The 16,211-nt window shown below is 49.6% G+C and overlaps 7 protein-coding genes across 7 annotated transcripts; 3 read left to right on the forward strand and 4 right to left on the reverse strand.

Annotated features, from left to right (window-relative positions):
• Positions 1-12: 12 nt before the first annotated feature.
• K444DRAFT_612120 (NADH dehydrogenase, alpha subcomplex, subunit 2) lies at positions 13-759 on the reverse strand. The gene is made up of 4 exons (XM_024880068.1): positions 615-759; positions 369-475; positions 256-288; positions 13-202 (listed from the first exon to the last, which is right to left on the reverse strand). The coding sequence occupies exons 1-4, from the start codon at positions 698-700 to the stop codon at positions 144-146; spliced, it is 285 nt and encodes a 94-aa protein (XP_024737754.1). The 5' UTR covers positions 701-759; the 3' UTR covers positions 13-143.
• Positions 760-874: 115 nt separating this feature from the next.
• On the forward strand, positions 875-2,276 carry K444DRAFT_612121 (UPF0041-domain-containing protein). The gene is made up of 4 exons (XM_024880069.1): positions 875-1,283; positions 1,373-1,388; positions 1,545-1,681; positions 1,748-2,276. The coding sequence occupies exons 1-4, from the start codon at positions 1,063-1,065 to the stop codon at positions 1,926-1,928; spliced, it is 555 nt and encodes a 184-aa protein (XP_024737755.1). The 5' UTR covers positions 875-1,062; the 3' UTR covers positions 1,929-2,276.
• Positions 2,277-2,356: 80 nt separating this feature from the next.
• On the reverse strand, positions 2,357-6,406 carry K444DRAFT_560199 (uncharacterized protein). Its single transcript, XM_024876891.1, has 3 exons — positions 5,573-6,406; positions 3,065-5,524; positions 2,357-2,991 (listed from the first exon to the last, which is right to left on the reverse strand). The coding sequence occupies exons 1-3, from the start codon at positions 6,033-6,035 to the stop codon at positions 2,855-2,857; spliced, it is 3,060 nt and encodes a 1,019-aa protein (XP_024737756.1). The 5' UTR covers positions 6,036-6,406; the 3' UTR covers positions 2,357-2,854.
• A 352-nt stretch (positions 6,407-6,758) lies between these two features.
• Positions 6,759-7,283, reverse strand: K444DRAFT_381780 (uncharacterized protein). The gene has a single exon (XM_024872350.1). It carries the CDS (start codon positions 7,209-7,211, stop codon positions 6,891-6,893), a length of 321 nt encoding a protein of 106 aa, XP_024737757.1. The 5' UTR covers positions 7,212-7,283; the 3' UTR covers positions 6,759-6,890.
• Positions 7,284-7,463: 180 nt separating this feature from the next.
• On the forward strand, positions 7,464-8,282 carry K444DRAFT_560203 (CBP4-domain-containing protein). Its single transcript, XM_024876892.1, has 3 exons — positions 7,464-7,620; positions 7,669-7,853; positions 7,906-8,282. The coding sequence occupies exons 1-3, from the start codon at positions 7,571-7,573 to the stop codon at positions 8,046-8,048; spliced, it is 378 nt and encodes a 125-aa protein (XP_024737758.1). The 5' UTR covers positions 7,464-7,570; the 3' UTR covers positions 8,049-8,282.
• Positions 8,283-11,820: 3,538 nt separating this feature from the next.
• On the forward strand, positions 11,821-12,402 carry K444DRAFT_628889 (uncharacterized protein; the record flags this gene model as incomplete). The annotated part of the gene is made up of 1 exon (XM_024882970.1): positions 11,821-12,402. The coding sequence occupies one exon, from the start codon at positions 11,821-11,823 to the stop codon at positions 12,400-12,402; it is 582 nt and encodes a 193-aa protein (XP_024737759.1).
• Positions 12,403-14,871: 2,469 nt separating this feature from the next.
• K444DRAFT_612126 (uncharacterized protein) lies at positions 14,872-15,579 on the reverse strand. The gene has a single exon (XM_024880070.1). The coding sequence runs from the start codon at positions 15,480-15,482 to the stop codon at positions 15,027-15,029; it is 456 nt and encodes a 151-aa protein (XP_024737760.1). The 5' UTR covers positions 15,483-15,579; the 3' UTR covers positions 14,872-15,026.
• Positions 15,580-16,211: the final 632 nt, after the last annotated feature.

Genomic DNA, 16,211 nt, shown 5'->3' on the forward strand with positions numbered 1-16,211 from the left:
CTCTTCAGCCTCCAACTATTAGCCTGCAGAGGATCGCAAGAAAGTAATACTGCACCTTAGAAGCTCCGGTCCAGTTTCGCCATGGCGATTTTCTATTTCCTCCATGCTTTCAATATGTACAACACCCTGCCCTTTCCAACAACTCATATTCCCGTCTTTACGAGCCCTGTAACTTTATCCTCAATCTCCTTATCTGACAGCCCTACATCTCATTAGTTTCCATTACCTGTTGCTCCACTCTCTCCTTGAACTTACCTGCTAATGACTCGCTCTTCTCCTGTCCGAACTCTGTATGCCCTGTTAGAACTTCATTTTCTTTCAACAAGCTTCAATTGTTTCAAACGCCTATCCTAGGAGAGCGAACTGACCATATCTTGCATATACCCTCGGTTGTGTTCCAGCAGCTTCACGGAGCATGATCGGTGTTTGTGGATTGTTCTTCTTCATCGTAGGGTATGCGCGCGCAAGGAACGACCTATTCTCCACATCAGCCGTGTTCTTCCCATTTTCCCCCCGTCTCCCCTAAGCCTCCCTGCCCCTTCCTTCCTCCTATAATTTCATCAATCTTCCCACCAGGATGTGGCAAGCACGACACCAGCACTCCGCAAACTCACCTTGTAGGCCCACTATGCTCCGCCGTCTGACAAAACAAAAACCGCACCTCCTTCAACGTCTGCGAGAAAGCATATTTGCCCGACATCTTCAATCTCTCGTCGCGTTGCTCTTCAATTGGTGTTTGCGATGAAGTGGTGATGTTCCTGAGCTGTCGTCAAATCGAAGCAAGCTCCACGCACAATTTCGCCTGAATAAGTGGCACTAAAATTATGCCAGCATAAATCCGATAACGCTTCTCTCGCTTCAACAATCTTGAATTCAACAACACCAAGCTGACCTTTAACCTAACTTTACACCGGGATCTCACTCTCCCCTCTCTCCTCTCCCCACGACATTTCGCGCATTCTCTTGTCTCTACGGCTCCTCCCTCTGCCCCGTGTCGCGCGAATAATCGTCAATTGATAGATCCTTGAGGTTGTTAGTGCACTGCTCAGCAAAAGAGTCACCATGCCCGCACCAAGCACACTCCTCCGCGCCGCCCGGCCAGCCTTCCGCTCGCAATCGCAATTCTTCACCGCACAGAGTCAGGCGCAGGCGTTCCGGTCAACGAGAGCTCGGTTCCAGCAGCAGGGCAGGAGATGGCAGAGCACTGCAACGCCAGCAGGAAACCAGAGTTGGGCGAAGAGGTTGTGGGATAGTCCGATTGGGGTCAAGACTGTGCATTTCTGGTGAGTTTGCACCTTTGAAGAGTGACGGGAGGGGAAGATGAGAGTGAGGACTGTGGAACAACAGATGCTAACGAAACTCTGGTTTGCAGGGCTCCGATTATGAAGGTACTGATAACATCTTCCCCTCTTCTTCCTTTTCGATTCTTGCATTCTTGCGCAAGGCATACTGCTCTTGCTCTCAACAAGACTATACTCAATCCTACCCGGAAACTCTTTTACAGATGCCTCCTTTCCTTGGACCAATGCTAATATCTACAAAAGTGGTGCCTCGTCCTTGCCGGCATCTCCGACTTCTACCGGCCCGCCGAAAAGCTCTCCCTCACACAAAACGTCGCCCTCACATGCACAGGTCTGATCTGGACCCGCTGGTGCTTGATCATTAAGCCTAGGAATATCATGTATGTCATTTCCCCATTTCCCTACTTCCCCTCCCATCTGCAAGAATGGGGCTCATCACAGAATAGGCTCGCATCCGTAAACTTCTTCCTCGGTCTCGTCGGCGTAGTCCAAGTCTCCCGCATCGTCGCCTACAACACCTCTCAGAAGAAATTGACCGCAGGCCAGCAAGTCGAAGCTGCGAAGGAGGGAGCCGTGGAGAGCGCGCAGGGATTGAAGAAAGATGTTGTTGAGGCTGTGAAGTCTTGAACTGCCCTACCATACTCCCTCTCTTTGCTTGCCTGGGTGAGGAGAGGATTATATTAAGTGCAGGGAATGGGATGTGGTGGGAAGTGAGATTGGGTAATGAATGGGTGTTGAGATATTGGAGACGGGCGTGATGGGGAATGATGATGCATACAGGCGGTCAACTGCAGTACCACGCGCTTTGATTCCTGCTTCTTGCACCCTTTCACTTCTTGAATAAAAATCTGGGTAGTCAGGTCTTAGATTAAGACATACACACAGATGAGCATTGTACGATAAAAGAACAATCGATCGAATCAATTGGGCTTTTTCATTTGCCTAACACCTATCTCCCTCGTTCACTTTCCTTCCCAAAGTCAGTCCCGTCAAATTTGCATCACAAACGTAGCGGCAAGTAATTACTGTAGGGAAAGAAAGACGCAAGTACGTTTGATCAACCTCCTTGTATTTTCCGCTCCACCATTGATTGCATCTAAAAGTACCATCCCTATTGATGAAGTACGTCTTTTTACTATACAATACCGACATAGATATCCCCATTGCTCTCGAAAACGTCTTGCCCGGCTGAAAATGCACGCTTCACTCATCTCTTCCAAAAACGCCATATGAAAATCGAGAAATTCGCCCAAAACGCCACCCATTCATCCATTTCTGCTCTGCTGTCTGAAATCAAGGGAGTCCTGCTATATTGCAGACTGCAGAGATTCTGTTTCTGTTGCGTGGTATCAAACATATCCGTAGATAGCAGGCGTGAAGCGTAAAAGCCGCCAATAATCCTTCTCCGCCATCATTCATGAATCCATCAATATCGGGTCCAGCCCTCCCCCATCATAGGTACCATGACACAATCATCACTTAAACAAAAACCCGCCTTGCACAACGCAAAGACATCAACAGGATGCTCCAATGAAGACCCAAATCAGGGGGGATCACATCACGGCACACTCACCCTCGTTTTGCTTGCCTACTTTGGAGCGCGAGATGCGCTCCCGTGCTTTCAGGCCCGCTTTCGAGCCGCCTTTCTTGAGATCTTCGAGCCGCTCGCGGGCTTTGGGGAAGTTTTGTGCTGTTGTCACATCATGTTAGTAGATATTTAGATAAATCGAGTCATGTGGGAATAGAGGAAAGAGGAGACATACCGGCAGCTCTCCAATACCACCTTTTCGCATCCTCCAGGTTGGCAGGTGCGCCGATTCCTACTTCAGTAAAGTAACCCATCGCATACTCAGCCTTTGCCAGACCCGCCATGGCGGCTTTCCTTGCCCAGAGATAAGCTTCCGTGTCACTTTGCTGTAGAACTCCTTCGGAACCAGTGAGATACCATCCAGATAGTGCGAGCTCGGATTGATGTTCCTCCTGTGCTGCGGCGCGAGAATACCACATGATCGATTGCCTAGGGTCGATTTGGCAGCCGAAGAGACCGTACTCATATGCACATCCCAGTCGGAATTGCGAGAATTTGTAGCCTAGGTCGGCGGCTTGGTTGAAGAGAGAAAAGGAATAAGCTTCATCTCGGACGACCGAGTTGTCGCTTCCTTGCGGTTGCTCATACAGGAGTCCGAGTTCGTGAAGGGCGTGAGGATTCTCCGCGTCTGCTCGCTCGGCTGCGCGTTTCAACCATCCGACTGCTTCTCGAGGGTTCTTGGGTTGCCCGAGGAGTCCCTTGAGTTGAATCATGCCCATCTTGTACATTGCCGGTGTGTCGCCTAACATTGCTGCGCGCTTGTACCATTGGATTGCCTTCAGAGGATCTTTTCGAGTGCCACCACCTTCTTCGTTGCCGAGCTCGCAGCATACGGCTGTTCGATATGCAGCTGCTGCATGTCCTGCCTTGGCTGCGGATTGGTACAGAGAAAAGGCTTCTTTGTTATCTGTTTCGAGACCCAATGCACCACGGCCATAGCAATCGGCAAGATAGAACATAGCGTCCATATTCTGTCCCTGAACAAGCCTCTTGAGCAGCTTAAAAGCGTCCATTACATACTTTTCTCGAGCTTTGTTCCGAGCTCGTTGATCTGGAATTTGAGGTACAAGAACTTCTGATGCCTCGACCAACTTCTTGGCGAGAAGCATTTGCTCTTCCTGATTGTTGGGATTGATCTTTACAGAGTTCCTCAGTTTTTCGATTTCCTCGACCGTGACAGGCGGCGGGGGAGGGGGCGCTGCAGCTGCAGCTTGAGAAGGCGCAGGCTGTTGACCAGGCGAGACATTATTGTAATTACGGACCGGCATTGGTTTGTTGCTGGCTTGAGCAGCCACGGAATTAGGTATTAGGCCGGCACGAACAGGTGGTGGATGAGAGGGCAGGCCGCCTTCAACGCCTAGTGATGGCTGGATGGGCATAGTGCCAGCTCTTGTGATTCCTCCATTTGGAGATGGGCCATTGGGAAGACCATTAAAGCCTTGCTTTGGCCCATTGGGAAGACCAGCAAAGCCCGCCGGGCCTGCCCTTTGCGCCGCTGATGCACCTCGTTGTGGTGGTACGAACCCATTCTGTTGATCGTCATAGCCGTAGCCTTGCTGAGGAGGCGGGCCACGTTGATTTGGCGGCCCTTGGTTATATTGACCACCATAGCCATCATTTTGATATCCTTGCTGAGAATGACCACCTGGAAGTGCAGGCGCATCACCAACCATTTCAAACACAGCTGCTTGAGGCTGAGCTTGGCCACGGACGTCAGGTTGAGACTGCATAGGCTTAACTTGTGCGAATCCATTTTGCCCCGGTCTGATGTGCTCCTCGATTGATGCACCCCCCCGATGGCCTCCAGAATTAGCCGGACCAGCATCGAAGTTGGGCATTTCAGATCCGGCAGATTGAGGTCTTTGCGGTTGGTCATAGTACGAATCGTAGAAATCACTGACACTCTCATTTTGACGATGAGCACCGTAGCCTTGATCGTTACCGTTCGCGTATGGGTCTGGAGCTGGTCCCTGACTAGGATAACTTCTTCCTGGTTGAGGCCGATTTCCTGAAGCAGTTGAAGGTCTTGGAAGCATTCCGCGACCAATGGGACCATTGTACGGAGCACTTGGGCCCGGAGCGTCCATTGAGCCTGGCAAAGGAGGTTGACGGCCCATGGGCACTGGTGGTTCGTTTGGCATTGTCATACTACGTGAAGGAGGACCAAAGTTATCTCGGATTGGGGAAGTTGGACCTGGGGCATATCCTCCTTGATCATTGTAGCCAGGACCATACGTGTTTTGCCGTGCCGGTCCGTAGCCAGGATTTGGTCCGGGGCCTCGGCGTGGTTCTGGATATCCTTGTTGAGGGGGAGGACCTCTTATGGGCATATTTCTGGGAGCTTCGCCTGATGGACGTCCATAATTTTCAGGCGCTGGGCCTCGTCTCTGGCTTTCCATCGAAGGACGTCCATAATCATCTGTGGTAACGGCCCGCCCGCCAGCTGGATTCCTACTAGAACCTTTTCCTTGCGGTTGACTTCCAATCTCCATGTTAGCCATCTTCTGCAGAATTTCTCTCTCTTCTGACACAGAAGTCTTCTTCTTCGCACCCGGGAAGGTAGGAAAAGGGTTATCCCACGCAGGTTGGTCAGGGGACATTGGGGGGGTTTTTAAGGGTCTTCGCGGAGGTCTCGCTATTTTGTTGTCAGTGTTGAGCCAAGCAATACACTATCTATACTCACAGCTCGGGTCAGAGGAAGTCGATCGCTCCAAAGGCGCTGGTCGCCCTCCTCTGCCAACAGGACCACCATTTGGAGGATAGCCTCTGCCTTGCCCTCCGCCTCTTTGATCGTATCCGCCCCGAGCTCCATCGGCTGTTGGCGGTCTTTGCATCGGTCCTCCCCTACCGCCTCCTCTGTCATTACCATAATATTCTTGTTGTGGGGGATAATTTTGATTTGGCGGTGGATATCCGTTTCCTCTCCCGCCACCATTCATATCTTGGTATCCTCCATCATAGTCCTGCGCGTAGCCGCCATTGTAGTCATCATATCCGTAGCCATCTTGCGGGTACTGATCGTATTGCTGCGGAGGATACTGTTGAGGTGGCGGTTGCGCGTAACCTTGTGGAGGACCTGGTCTTCGAGCCGCTGCCCCGTTGTATGGTCGTTGCGGCTGTTGATAGTAGCCTTGATCGTATGCCATTGTGTTGTTGGATCGTGAGTTGGTCGCCAAGCAGCGCTGAGATGCGACGGGAACGTTGACGCGCCTGGTTATCTATGAGAGTTTGCTTCTGTCCTCATCCGCTGGGGCAAGTAAGCCATGAACAGGGTGTGCGCAAGGACTGTGGTTTATTGCATCTAGTGAAATTGCAAGATGCGTTCGTCGGGTCTAGGGTCCGCCTTCGGGCTGACGGATCTCAAACGTCTCGAAGGGGGCTTGTCGCGATGAGGCCACGAGCTTGAAGGAACGTTGGTGATTTTGATGTTGAGAAGGAGAGGCTCTGCAAGAAGAAAGATCGGTGTCTGTCGTTAAGGAGCGTCTGAGCGGGTAAATGGGGGTGTATTGTGAAGAATAATGCCGGTGGGGGCAGATTAGCTGGAGGGCATCGAGTTAAGCCAGGCGAGAAAGCCGTTGGCGGAGTGGAGTGGAGGACCACAGCCGCAGCTGACCACCGAAGGATGTGAGGAACAGCTCGGAAACTCCAAACGGTCAGACCTCAAAAAGTGACGTTGTTTGCATCCTCTGAATGGCCACTTGGACTGCAGCATTGAGGATCAATTTTATTCTAATTTCTGGCGCAGAGCATTGAAGATAATTCGGAGATCTGGCCCTGTTTCTTATTGTTGCCCTCATTCACACGTCTCGAATCGAGCAGGGGGCTGAATAAGGCCAGGAACACAAAGCATCCCATTGGCTAAAGGCCGCAAGACGTGGGCCCGTTTATTCCTGGGGAGACAACGCCAAGGCCAGCGAACGTCAAGAAGCAAATGCTATCTACGGAGTATGGCTGTGCCCTGCAGCAGCACAGGCGCAGTCTCTCACCTCTCCAGTAGTAAGTCACAGCTCAAAGTTTTGCTTCAGATATCCCACAAGAATCACCGTTATGAAGGGGCGAGAAAGGGAGGTGTTGGTAGAATAGGAGGCCCAGCACTGTTGAGGCAAGGGACGTCGAAGAGGAGCGGAAATCACTCCTCTTACCCAGCGCAACGCCAGAATTTTAGAAACCAGAGAGAAAGTGGCAGCAGTGTAAGACGAGTTCCGAGATCCTAAAGTCTTACAATGGGGAAGGTGTCTGACTGAGAGGCTGTTGATCCAATGTCTCTTTCCATTCAAGCTCTTGGTCGTCGCCATTGCTTGCTTGTCAGGGAGCTGCTCCATCGACTCTTGTAGGAGAACATATTTTTAGCAAATAATGACAGGCCATGATCAGCTGGGCCTAGCACAATCCAAGCAGACGGCATTCTTTCGGCTTTAGAGGTCCCGCTTTGCCCTTCAACTTCGGAACATGCAGATCCCGCTTGCTCTCTCGGTAAGAGGCTCCTGAACGCCACTATCGCACAGCCACAGAATCCCAAATTCCTACGCCAAGTGTAGTACCGTCGTCCGTATTGAATATCATCATTGAAAGCAGTCGATCCTTGACAAGCTGAGACCAGACCAAGATTCTCGCGATTTGCTGAAAACAACCTCGGTCTCACGCCATTCGGAGCTTGCATTCCCTTCGCCACTACTGCAAGATGCCTCCCAGGCCGACAAACTGGAGATTATGGGGAAAGATGGCGGCAGCGTGAGCTCTCCTCCCGATCCCAGGAGACATGACACTGACCCCTCCCAGTGGCGCCCTCTGCTGCATCGGCGGTCCCGCACTCGTCTACTACGTGTCACCCACCGAGGAAGAGCTCTTTCTGAAGTATAATCCCGACTTGCAGAAGCGGAGTCTGGAAAACAGGGCTGGGAAGGAACAAAACTTTGATGATTTCGTCGGCAAATTGAAGGAATATTCGAGGTCGGACAAGCCGAGTATGTTTGCAGAGTCGTCCGAGCTGAGGGATACGAGCTGATTATTGGACAGTATGGGAAGCTGCTGCCATAGCTGAGAAGAAATCGAGGGATGGAAAGATTGCTGAGCAAGTCAAGTTAAGTGAGGAGATCGAGGCGAGGAAGAAGGAGATACGGAATGCGGGAATAAAACCCATGCCAGGTGGAAGCTTGTGAATGTGCTGATATGCTACGACTTGGTGTACATTACCGGCGTTGCGGTTTGCTTGGGTCAAATATGGCAGGTAGGAAATCGAAATGTCCCATCTTCATACGAACAAGGAGCATCCCGAGTCATTGTACCGAAAGCGACGCGAGGGATAATTGCCTCTGGACGTTTGTCAGAAAGGAACCAAGTTAAGCTTCACCATTCTGCTCCTCGAGCAAGAATTTTCTACTCCTTGTGGCCAGATACATCCTCCCGGTGCAGTGCATCTATGCTTTCTGTTTTGATTCTCCACCGTCTGTCATTGTCTCCGTTCCGTACCGCATCTTCCAATATCCCAGTGGACGATATTCAGAATGAGGAATCTATAAAGTCAACACTTCTCTCGTTTCTCCTCATCTCTGCAGTAACAGCTGCACGCAACAAAACCCCTTCCTCGATTCAAATATATATCCAATACAAATCAAACCAAAATTGCCTTCAAATTCTCTAAATACATGTATACCTTCACTACCACATCATCAACATCCTGCTTTCGGAGCACCCACTCCAAAACTCGAGACACTCCAACAAAGACTTCAATGTCTAATCTGCCTCCAGAGCTCCCAAGCACCAATCAACACACAATGATGATTGCCGGCCACGCCTCTGGAGACGATTATGGCGCCTTCGGGATCCCTCTGAAGCCAGAGGAATGCCTGCTACCAACGAGGTGGCAGAACCGAATCTAGGGAGAGTTGCCTCACAACATGACAACCACCGACCCACGACTCTCAGCCGAACCTTAACCATCATCCTCGGGAAGCAACAGGCTGAAGCTCGCTCACCTATGCCCTGCAAGAGCATATGAGAGCTCACAAGCAGACAGATTACCGATCGATCATGCAAAGTTGGGTGCAGATTGAAATCGTGGCAAGCTTGAAGCAATGGAGATTTTGTTACCTGACTGAGGATGATTACCTGCACAAGCCTCGGAGATACAGTCCACAATAGCCATTTCCACTGCTCCTCCTGCATACCTTGTCCAAGCCTCGAAAAGGATCCCCGGGGCTGGTCAGCATACTCTCCGGGAGATGAGGGGAGTCTGCCGAGCTGAAGGGTCTGATTGAAGGCACTCTGTGGCATCAAACACAGAAACGACCACGCCATCCAGAGACGATGAAAGTCGTGGAAAGCCAGTCACCTGGAATGATGGAGAGCCTTCAGACGTCAATGCTTGCACAGAACAAGCTTTCCGTGCGGAAACCGGAGTTGTCACTTCTCGACGCCACACATCACCCTAAAAAATGGGATGACGAACTCATCGCATAGTCGATGTAAGATCTTACAAATCAGGAACTGGAAAGTAAACAAATCCCAGCAGACACCAATCATGTCTAAATCAAACTTCCACACGCCAGCCCAGCCCTTGGTGGTGAAAAGGAAGCTTGAATCCCACCGTACATTGATTAGACAACAGAACAGTACACGCGTTTCCAATCCTTGAACGACCATCGTCCGGCACAGCTCCAAATACAAATCGTCTTCCCTCTTGCAATTACACTAGGCGGAATTCTTGCACAACCCGGGAATTGTAGAGAAACCAGAGTCGTCGGTTCACAGACAACATGGAAGAAGGCAAACGCGAGACCAGGACCTCGCCTGCACCATGGTACTGAAGTAGGAGTGCAAGTCAGGCATGACGGCTATTCGCCGTCGAGAGTCCCTGAATAGCAGGGTGTAAGTCAGTTGTCCTTCCCTGCCGTGGCCTTCTAGTACAAGCCACTCATAAATGGTTTGGGATAGCTGGAGACAAAGATCAAGGTCGCTGTCACCTGTATGATAATGGCGATCGGACCTCATGTCTTGCGATCGAGTTCGGCAAGTCAATAAAGCGAGAAAAGCCTGGGTTGAGACGCAGACCAAGGAACGCAACCTCACTAACGAGGCTTTCGAGCGCTTCTCACTTCAGTGATTAATCGAGAGGCTGTTCGTGAAGCATCTGGTTGCGAAGGATGGTCTTTGCAAGGCTCGGTGCCACGCTTGTTTTCTTGACGCCCACTTTATTGGTCACTCCAACATCAATCTACTTCAACAACCCTCGTTCTCTCACACACAGATCTGCTCTGAAGAATTCGAGCCACAATGTCGGAGCCTTTGAAGCCGCCAGATGATGGCGAGGGCGGTGCTCAGCGTGACAAACGCCAGCAACACAGCCCACCCTCCGAGGAGCCTGAGGATTCCACTGAGTCCCAGTCTGAGCGACGAAAAACGTCAGATAAACAAGCCGATGAGAGATTTCAGACGTCACTGCTTGCAAGAACAACAGGCTACGACCATCTCACCTTCTCCTCCTACATACCCTCGAGGTATTGCCTCCCAGGGCCATAGGGAAAACCAAGGCCAACGCATCTGCCGCTGACGATTTGCTGTAATGTTCGGTCACAAGATCTATGTCATGGATGTCAAGACTGCATTTCTCTGTGGAGAAATTGGTGTCGAGACCTACATGAAACCACCAATTGGATTCAAGTGCCCGAAGGGAGCCGGTTCTTCGCTTGCTCAAAGCTTTGTACGGACTGAAGCAATAACCACGGCTTTGACCCACCAGTAAGAGGAAACCGAAAGACAATCTCTGCGACAATTCCTAGCTGGAATACATCAATTAAAATGAGCCTGATACCATAATCGGCACCCAAAGCGGCAAAGGCAAAACTCCATTACTCGACCGAAATGAGCTCAACCGCGAAAATGACGGACAATCATCGATCCAAAATGCCCGAGAGCAGATGATAGGAAGGCTCTTGTGATTGACGAGCTTGAGTCTGCGGGTCCGCGAAAACGCTTCCGCCACGAAGAGCAAGAATGAGGCGGAGACGCTCAAGCCCAGACTCATGCACAACCCGAATATTCACGAAAGTTGTTGAAGCCTTGCTGTTTTACGAAACAAGAGAAGTCACCGTGAAACAGAAATTCGAAGACAGCAACACCGACACCATCTCAATCGAAATTAAGGGACCAAACTTCGAGTTCGGATGAGAGAAGACAAGTGGCCTTACTGGTCGAGACCTAGCGGACAAGGAGGAGAAGTACTGCAAAGTCAGGGAAGCAATCAAGAATCTCACCTCCTCCTCTCATGAGCACTGAAAGATGAAGAGCCGAAAGAGAAGGTCGACGAGAAATAGCAGGCCGCCTTATTTTGGGTGAACGCACCTCTCGTAGCGGAGGGATCTCCGCAACTTCAATCCGCTCCAACCAGTCGAGGTACCCATGGAATTCCTGGAGGAAACCCCCTCGGGATCACTGCTTTGTTGGCCTGTTTAAACTCTTGTTCGAAAGTATCCAATTAGAGCTCCCAGTTCTGTTTTGATCCATACGCCTTACAGCCACCTGCAGCACTCTCACGCCTTGTTATTGGTTTGACTTGAGGTTCGTTTCTGCCAAGTCTTTCCAAAGATGCAGTCAACTGATCGGATCTGCAAATTAATGGCCGCTTTGTGGGAATTTCAGGGATAGATAGCATCGAGATCCATCCCTTATCTAACAAAGCTTTCGGAGGCGGGCTTGAGGCCTGGCCTCGGCTAGTTCTACTCTAAAAACCATCTCAGATTCGCACAAGTCAGTGCATGATCTTCATTGGCTGTCGATGAAATCCTCCACACTTCAGGAGATATACCAGGCTGGCATTAAAGAAGGTGGAAGAACATATGGGATAAAGACTGCGAGCTGGGATTGAAGTTTCCCATGATCACATTCCTATTGCTCCCAAGTTGATTATTTGCCAAATATTAGATACCCGTTAGAATGGCGCTCCAGTCCATGCTTCTGCCCGATGAAATCCTGCTCATGATCTTCAGCCATCTGCCTTTACAAGATATCAAGTGTTTGCGGCTTGTTTGCCACTGCTTTCTTGACTGCTTTTCCCAGTTCCTACTCTGGTCTCTCGGCATCTCTTCTGCATCCCGAAGCCTTCATTTCTACAGGAAAGTCTCCTCCGATGACCTCTTCCGCAAAGACATTTCCACAATTGTCTATAACACTAGACTGAATCACACAATCACGGCAGAACATGACAACGTTCTTCCAGACGTTCAACTGGCGCCTGACGCCTTTGATCAGTGTTACAGCGTCTACGACTTACTATGCTACGGCATTCCACGTCTGCCCATGCTACGAGAGATAATGATCACAGACCGAGCATTGCAATTATCTCCAAATCTAAGCACCACAGATTCTTTCATCAACTCTCTTGAAACCAATCAAGCGCAGACCGCAGATGACCAGCTTAGCCTGTTCGTCTTGCTGCGAGCACTCTCGGCAGACACAGCAGACCTCAGACTTTCCGAATCTCCCTGCAGAATTGCATACCCGGCACTCCATCCTTGATTCCACCACTCAATACCCAGCTCGAGAAAGACAACTATGGAAAAGGATATGGCACTCCGAATCGCCCACTCTCTTCGATCGCTGCCTCACGACCGCAGCCCCGATTTTCGAAGATCTGCGCCATCTAAGCATAATCACCCAAACACCATCTCATCAAGCCTCCACCGAAACCTCCTCCGCAAAATTCACTCACAGCCTCTGCGCCTTCATCTCAACAGGCGGCTCTAATCTCCAAATCCTCGAATTCGAAATCCACGAAAGTTTCCCGTCACACCCTCGAGTTGAAGACCCCGCCCTCTCTACCTTCGTGTTCTCTCTCGCTCCCACTCTATTCCCCGATCTTCGAGAAATGAGATTAAAAGGTGTGCCGATGGAAGGCTTCTCACTCATCGCCTTCCTCAGCCACCAATCATCACTCGAGGAGCTTCGACTGCAGGAAGTTTACTTAACATCCTCATCATCGGATTGGGCGGCGATTATCGATGATTTGTGTTTATTGTTAGGTGTGCAGTCTGGGGATATGATGGGGAACAGATCAAGGAAGAAGATGTATAGAAAGAGGATTGGCGGCGAAAAGTTTGTGGCCCCGATGGAGAGGATTAGGTTGGAGTTAGAGAGAGAGTGTTTGAGCCTGGTGATATCGGAAGGGAAAGGGGTGTTAGTATTGATAGTTCACAGTTGAGGGGGTACTTTCAGGGCAGGGAGGATAATCCGTTAAGGAGTTGCTATGAGAGTTTTGCTATGTGAGTAAGTGAGTTGTGAGGATTGGAGTGGTTGGGGTTTTGATGGGGGAAGAGCTTAACGAACGATAAAAGGGGTCGAGATTTCGGTTCACTACAGTATACGAATCAGGGAGAGGTATTTTTGAGGATGTATGGGAGGCGACCTTGGTAGATATCTGTCAGCTTCAAGGTTTAGGCAATATGGAAGAGATCACATGGTTCTTAGAAACAGCGATCAGATGTGATTTGTCTCAGTTCGGAGCAAATCAGGTCAAGCCAAGGGATTTTGAACGAGAGACAGGCCCCTTCCTCAACGTCTTTATGACATGTATCTGATTCAGCGCCCTCACTGAAGTACAAGGGTGGCAGCCGCAATCCCCTTTATTCTTAGATTTGATTCCGCGAACTGAAGTATTTTAGACTGGTGTCCGCCGAAGTGGGTGGAAGCGAGCGGGAGCTAGTATGGGAGCACCGCCTTCGCAGTTCCCTGGAACCAATTCGATGCGGACTGGAGTCCATTTCAATACCAGTTGCCATAGTATTTATATCTTGTTCGTTTCTTCTTTCCCCTAAAACTCCTCCCACATCAATACTTCTCAAAAGCTCTCCTCACGTCGTACCAAATCGCCCCTCACCGACTGATTTTCTCAACCTGGGAAGCTTGCTTTACAAAGCACAGTTCTAACATCAGAGAAAATATCCCAAAAAGGCATGACGCTCGAAAACTCTACGTTATCTAAACATCCCATAGAGGTTCTGTTAATGATCTTCAAGTATGCACTTGAAGAGTTGAGGTGTACAGAGGAGCGGCATGCTCCCACTTACAATGGACTTCTTCGCGGACCAACACGAGAATTCCATGGTCGAAAATTCGACTGCAAAGAACTGGGATGCTGGTTGGTTTCTCATGTAATTGAGAATTGTATGGCGAGGCATTGTGCGTGTACGAAGTACCACAAGGAGAACATCTTTAGACTAACGCTTCGAAACTGGCATTCGATCAGCTTCTGGGCTAAGAAGAACGCCATTCAGTCTACCCGACACTTGGAAATTCAGTTATAAGGCTCAATATCCCTTCTTGGGCCTTCCCATCCATATCTCTGTCACGAGCTAACGCAAACACAGCGATGGCATCATATCACCGACTGAGGTGCCAAAATGCCTTCAGTTTCCATGGACGAACCTCTCTCGAAACATAAATGATAATTTGCTCGATTTGCTAACGCATCGGAGAAGTAAACTCTCGGAAGCTTTAAGCTTGGAAACACTTGAAGTCTTTGCGGAGGGTGTCGAAGGCGCAAGCCAAATAATCGACGCTGTCACCAAGCTCTTCTACTGGACGGTTCCCAAGCTACAAAAGGTCGTCGTAAAGTTTCTTCTCCACGAATACGAATGCCAGCAACTGGCCATGATGCGTCAAATGCGTGATTATCTGCAATATAGAACTAAAATATAAATTCCCGAAAGCCGGCAACAATCGAACTTTTGAATGGCAGACTTGGTTTAGCCAGCTGCATTCGATGGGAAGGCCATCCAGCTAATTGGATTGGGACTGCTTCTTGGCAAACTTGAAAAGCGAAAGCTCTGGCATCGTCAAAGGATTTGGAAGACTTGAATGAAGAGAGCGAGAAGTGTGAGGAGGTGATCTCAGAGTCTTTATCTGCCATGAAAGAGGATTCATTAGGGATGGAAAACTCGTCTAGAATTGATTGCTAGACAGGAGGCCATTGAAGAACGACAAATTGCCAGGAAAATGGAATTAGCGTGGAGATTATTGAACAATATCGAGTCATATTATGTCCCGCTCGTGTAGCGGAATAACAATAGATATATATCGAAGTCCGTTCGCCCCGACCACATTCTATATCCTACTCTTATCATAACTCTTCCAAGACCCCACTTCTACTTCTTGCTGTCAATAAAAATATCGCCATAAAACTTCGCCGGAATCACAAAGCTAGGGTAAGCTGGCTCCCCAGCTGGCGCCGCCGTCGCATTCCCTGACATAATCCCGTGATTTCCATTGATCCCAGCCCCATATCTATTCACAACTAACACCAAACCATCTTGCGTTGTCGGGACCAAGTTTGCTTGCACATTCTGGTCTCCGCAGGGAACGAGCTTTTGCTGGACATCGGTACCAGAACAATAGGTGGAGAACGCGGGCCCGACATCAGCGGATGCAGGGCCGTTGATGTTGAAGTTGTAGGTGCAGCCGCCTGGGGAGCAGCCAATTTCAAAGTTGGTGACGGTCCAATTTGTGATGCCACCGGGGTTGACTACTGTTTGGGGCAGGGCGTGCGAGGTTGAGAGCAGAGTGGAGAGGAGGGTGGTGGTGAGTGTGATTGTGAGATGCATTTTGGATGTTGATTTACTTCTTGAAACCCGATTTTTGGTTTGTTAAGAAAATTTGAGATGACAAATTATTGTGTAAATTGTCTTGGGTGTATGTCTGATGTTGAGGCTGGTGGAGTGAAATATGCATGAGGAGATGCGCCCGTATTATACCCTTCCCTTCCTTTTCACTTCACATGATGAAGTGAGTCATCAAAGCTCTATAGGCACGAAGTACGAGCTTGTGTAACAACTCCGACGTCACCTCGTACTCGAGAACAGTAATGTAAGAAAATTACGTGAATTATTGTATCTCACCATATTGTGTAACGTTTCGTATCGACCTACCTCAGTGGCGAATAAGACCGTTTGTGTCTGTGTGTTGCTCTAGTTGTTTCTAATTGGTCTAAATTTTTGTCCCGAGCACCGAATTGTTCGGTATGAGCTATGGCTGACGTTGGAGATACGAGGGAGTGTCGATCTCTGTATGTCAAGTTTCTCGCTTAGCTAATAGGGGAGCCGAAAATTGTAGAGTCGATCATGTCAACCTTCACCGAGAAATTTTTTAAGCTTGTAAATGAAGGCGGCATTGATCGACAACATCGCTGTCTTTTGTAGACCCATTAAATTCGAACAATCTATACCCAGGTGACAAGAAGTGAGATCTTTTGGTCACATGATACAGTAGCGACAAGGCGTCAGTGGTTCAGCTGAACCCTAATGTCCCTTCCTTTCATCAGCTATCCGGATCTC

This window comes from Hyaloscypha bicolor, assembly GCF_002865645.1.
Source record: "Hyaloscypha bicolor E unplaced genomic scaffold K444scaffold_57, whole genome shotgun sequence".
NCBI classification, from domain to species: domain Eukaryota; kingdom Fungi; phylum Ascomycota; class Leotiomycetes; order Helotiales; family Hyaloscyphaceae; genus Hyaloscypha; species Hyaloscypha bicolor.

Excerpts from the sequence above, each read along its gene's own strand:
- K444DRAFT_612120 (XM_024880068.1), bottom strand. The coding sequence starts at position 700 with ATGTCGGGCAAATATGCTTTCTCGCAGACGTTGAAGGAGGTGCGGTTT. Across the intron at positions 476-614 it reads GAGCATAGTGGGCCTACAAG|GTCGTTCCTTGCGCGCGCAT; the intron begins GTGAGTTTGCGG and ends TGTGGAGAATAG. Across the intron at positions 289-368 it reads GAGGGTATATGCAAGATATG|AGTTCGGACAGGAGAAGAGC; the intron begins GTCAGTTCGCTC and ends CAGGGCATACAG.
- K444DRAFT_612121 (XM_024880069.1), top strand. The coding sequence starts at position 1,063 with ATGCCCGCACCAAGCACACTCCTCCGCGCCGCCCGGCCAGCCTTCCGC. Across the intron at positions 1,682-1,747 it reads ATTAAGCCTAGGAATATCAT|GCTCGCATCCGTAAACTTCT; the intron begins GTATGTCATTTC and ends ATCACAGAATAG.
- K444DRAFT_560199 (XM_024876891.1), bottom strand. The coding sequence starts at position 6,035 with ATGGCATACGATCAAGGCTACTATCAACAGCCGCAACGACCATACAAC. Across the intron at positions 5,525-5,572 it reads GACTTCCTCTGACCCGAGCT|CGAGACCTCCGCGAAGACCC; the intron begins GTGAGTATAGAT and ends ACAACAAAATAG. Across the intron at positions 2,992-3,064 it reads GTGGTATTGGAGAGCTGCCG|CACAAAACTTCCCCAAAGCC; the intron begins GTATGTCTCCTC and ends ATGTGACAACAG.
- K444DRAFT_381780 (XM_024872350.1), bottom strand. The coding sequence starts at position 7,211 with ATGGAGCAGCTCCCTGACAAGCAAGCAATGGCGACGACCAAGAGCTTG.
- K444DRAFT_560203 (XM_024876892.1), top strand. The coding sequence starts at position 7,571 with ATGCCTCCCAGGCCGACAAACTGGAGATTATGGGGAAAGATGGCGGCA. Across the intron at positions 7,621-7,668 it reads TGGGGAAAGATGGCGGCAGC|TGGCGCCCTCTGCTGCATCG; the intron begins GTGAGCTCTCCT and ends GACCCCTCCCAG. Across the intron at positions 7,854-7,905 it reads TTCGAGGTCGGACAAGCCGA|TATGGGAAGCTGCTGCCATA; the intron begins GTATGTTTGCAG and ends ATTATTGGACAG.
- K444DRAFT_612126 (XM_024880070.1), bottom strand. The coding sequence starts at position 15,482 with ATGCATCTCACAATCACACTCACCACCACCCTCCTCTCCACTCTGCTC.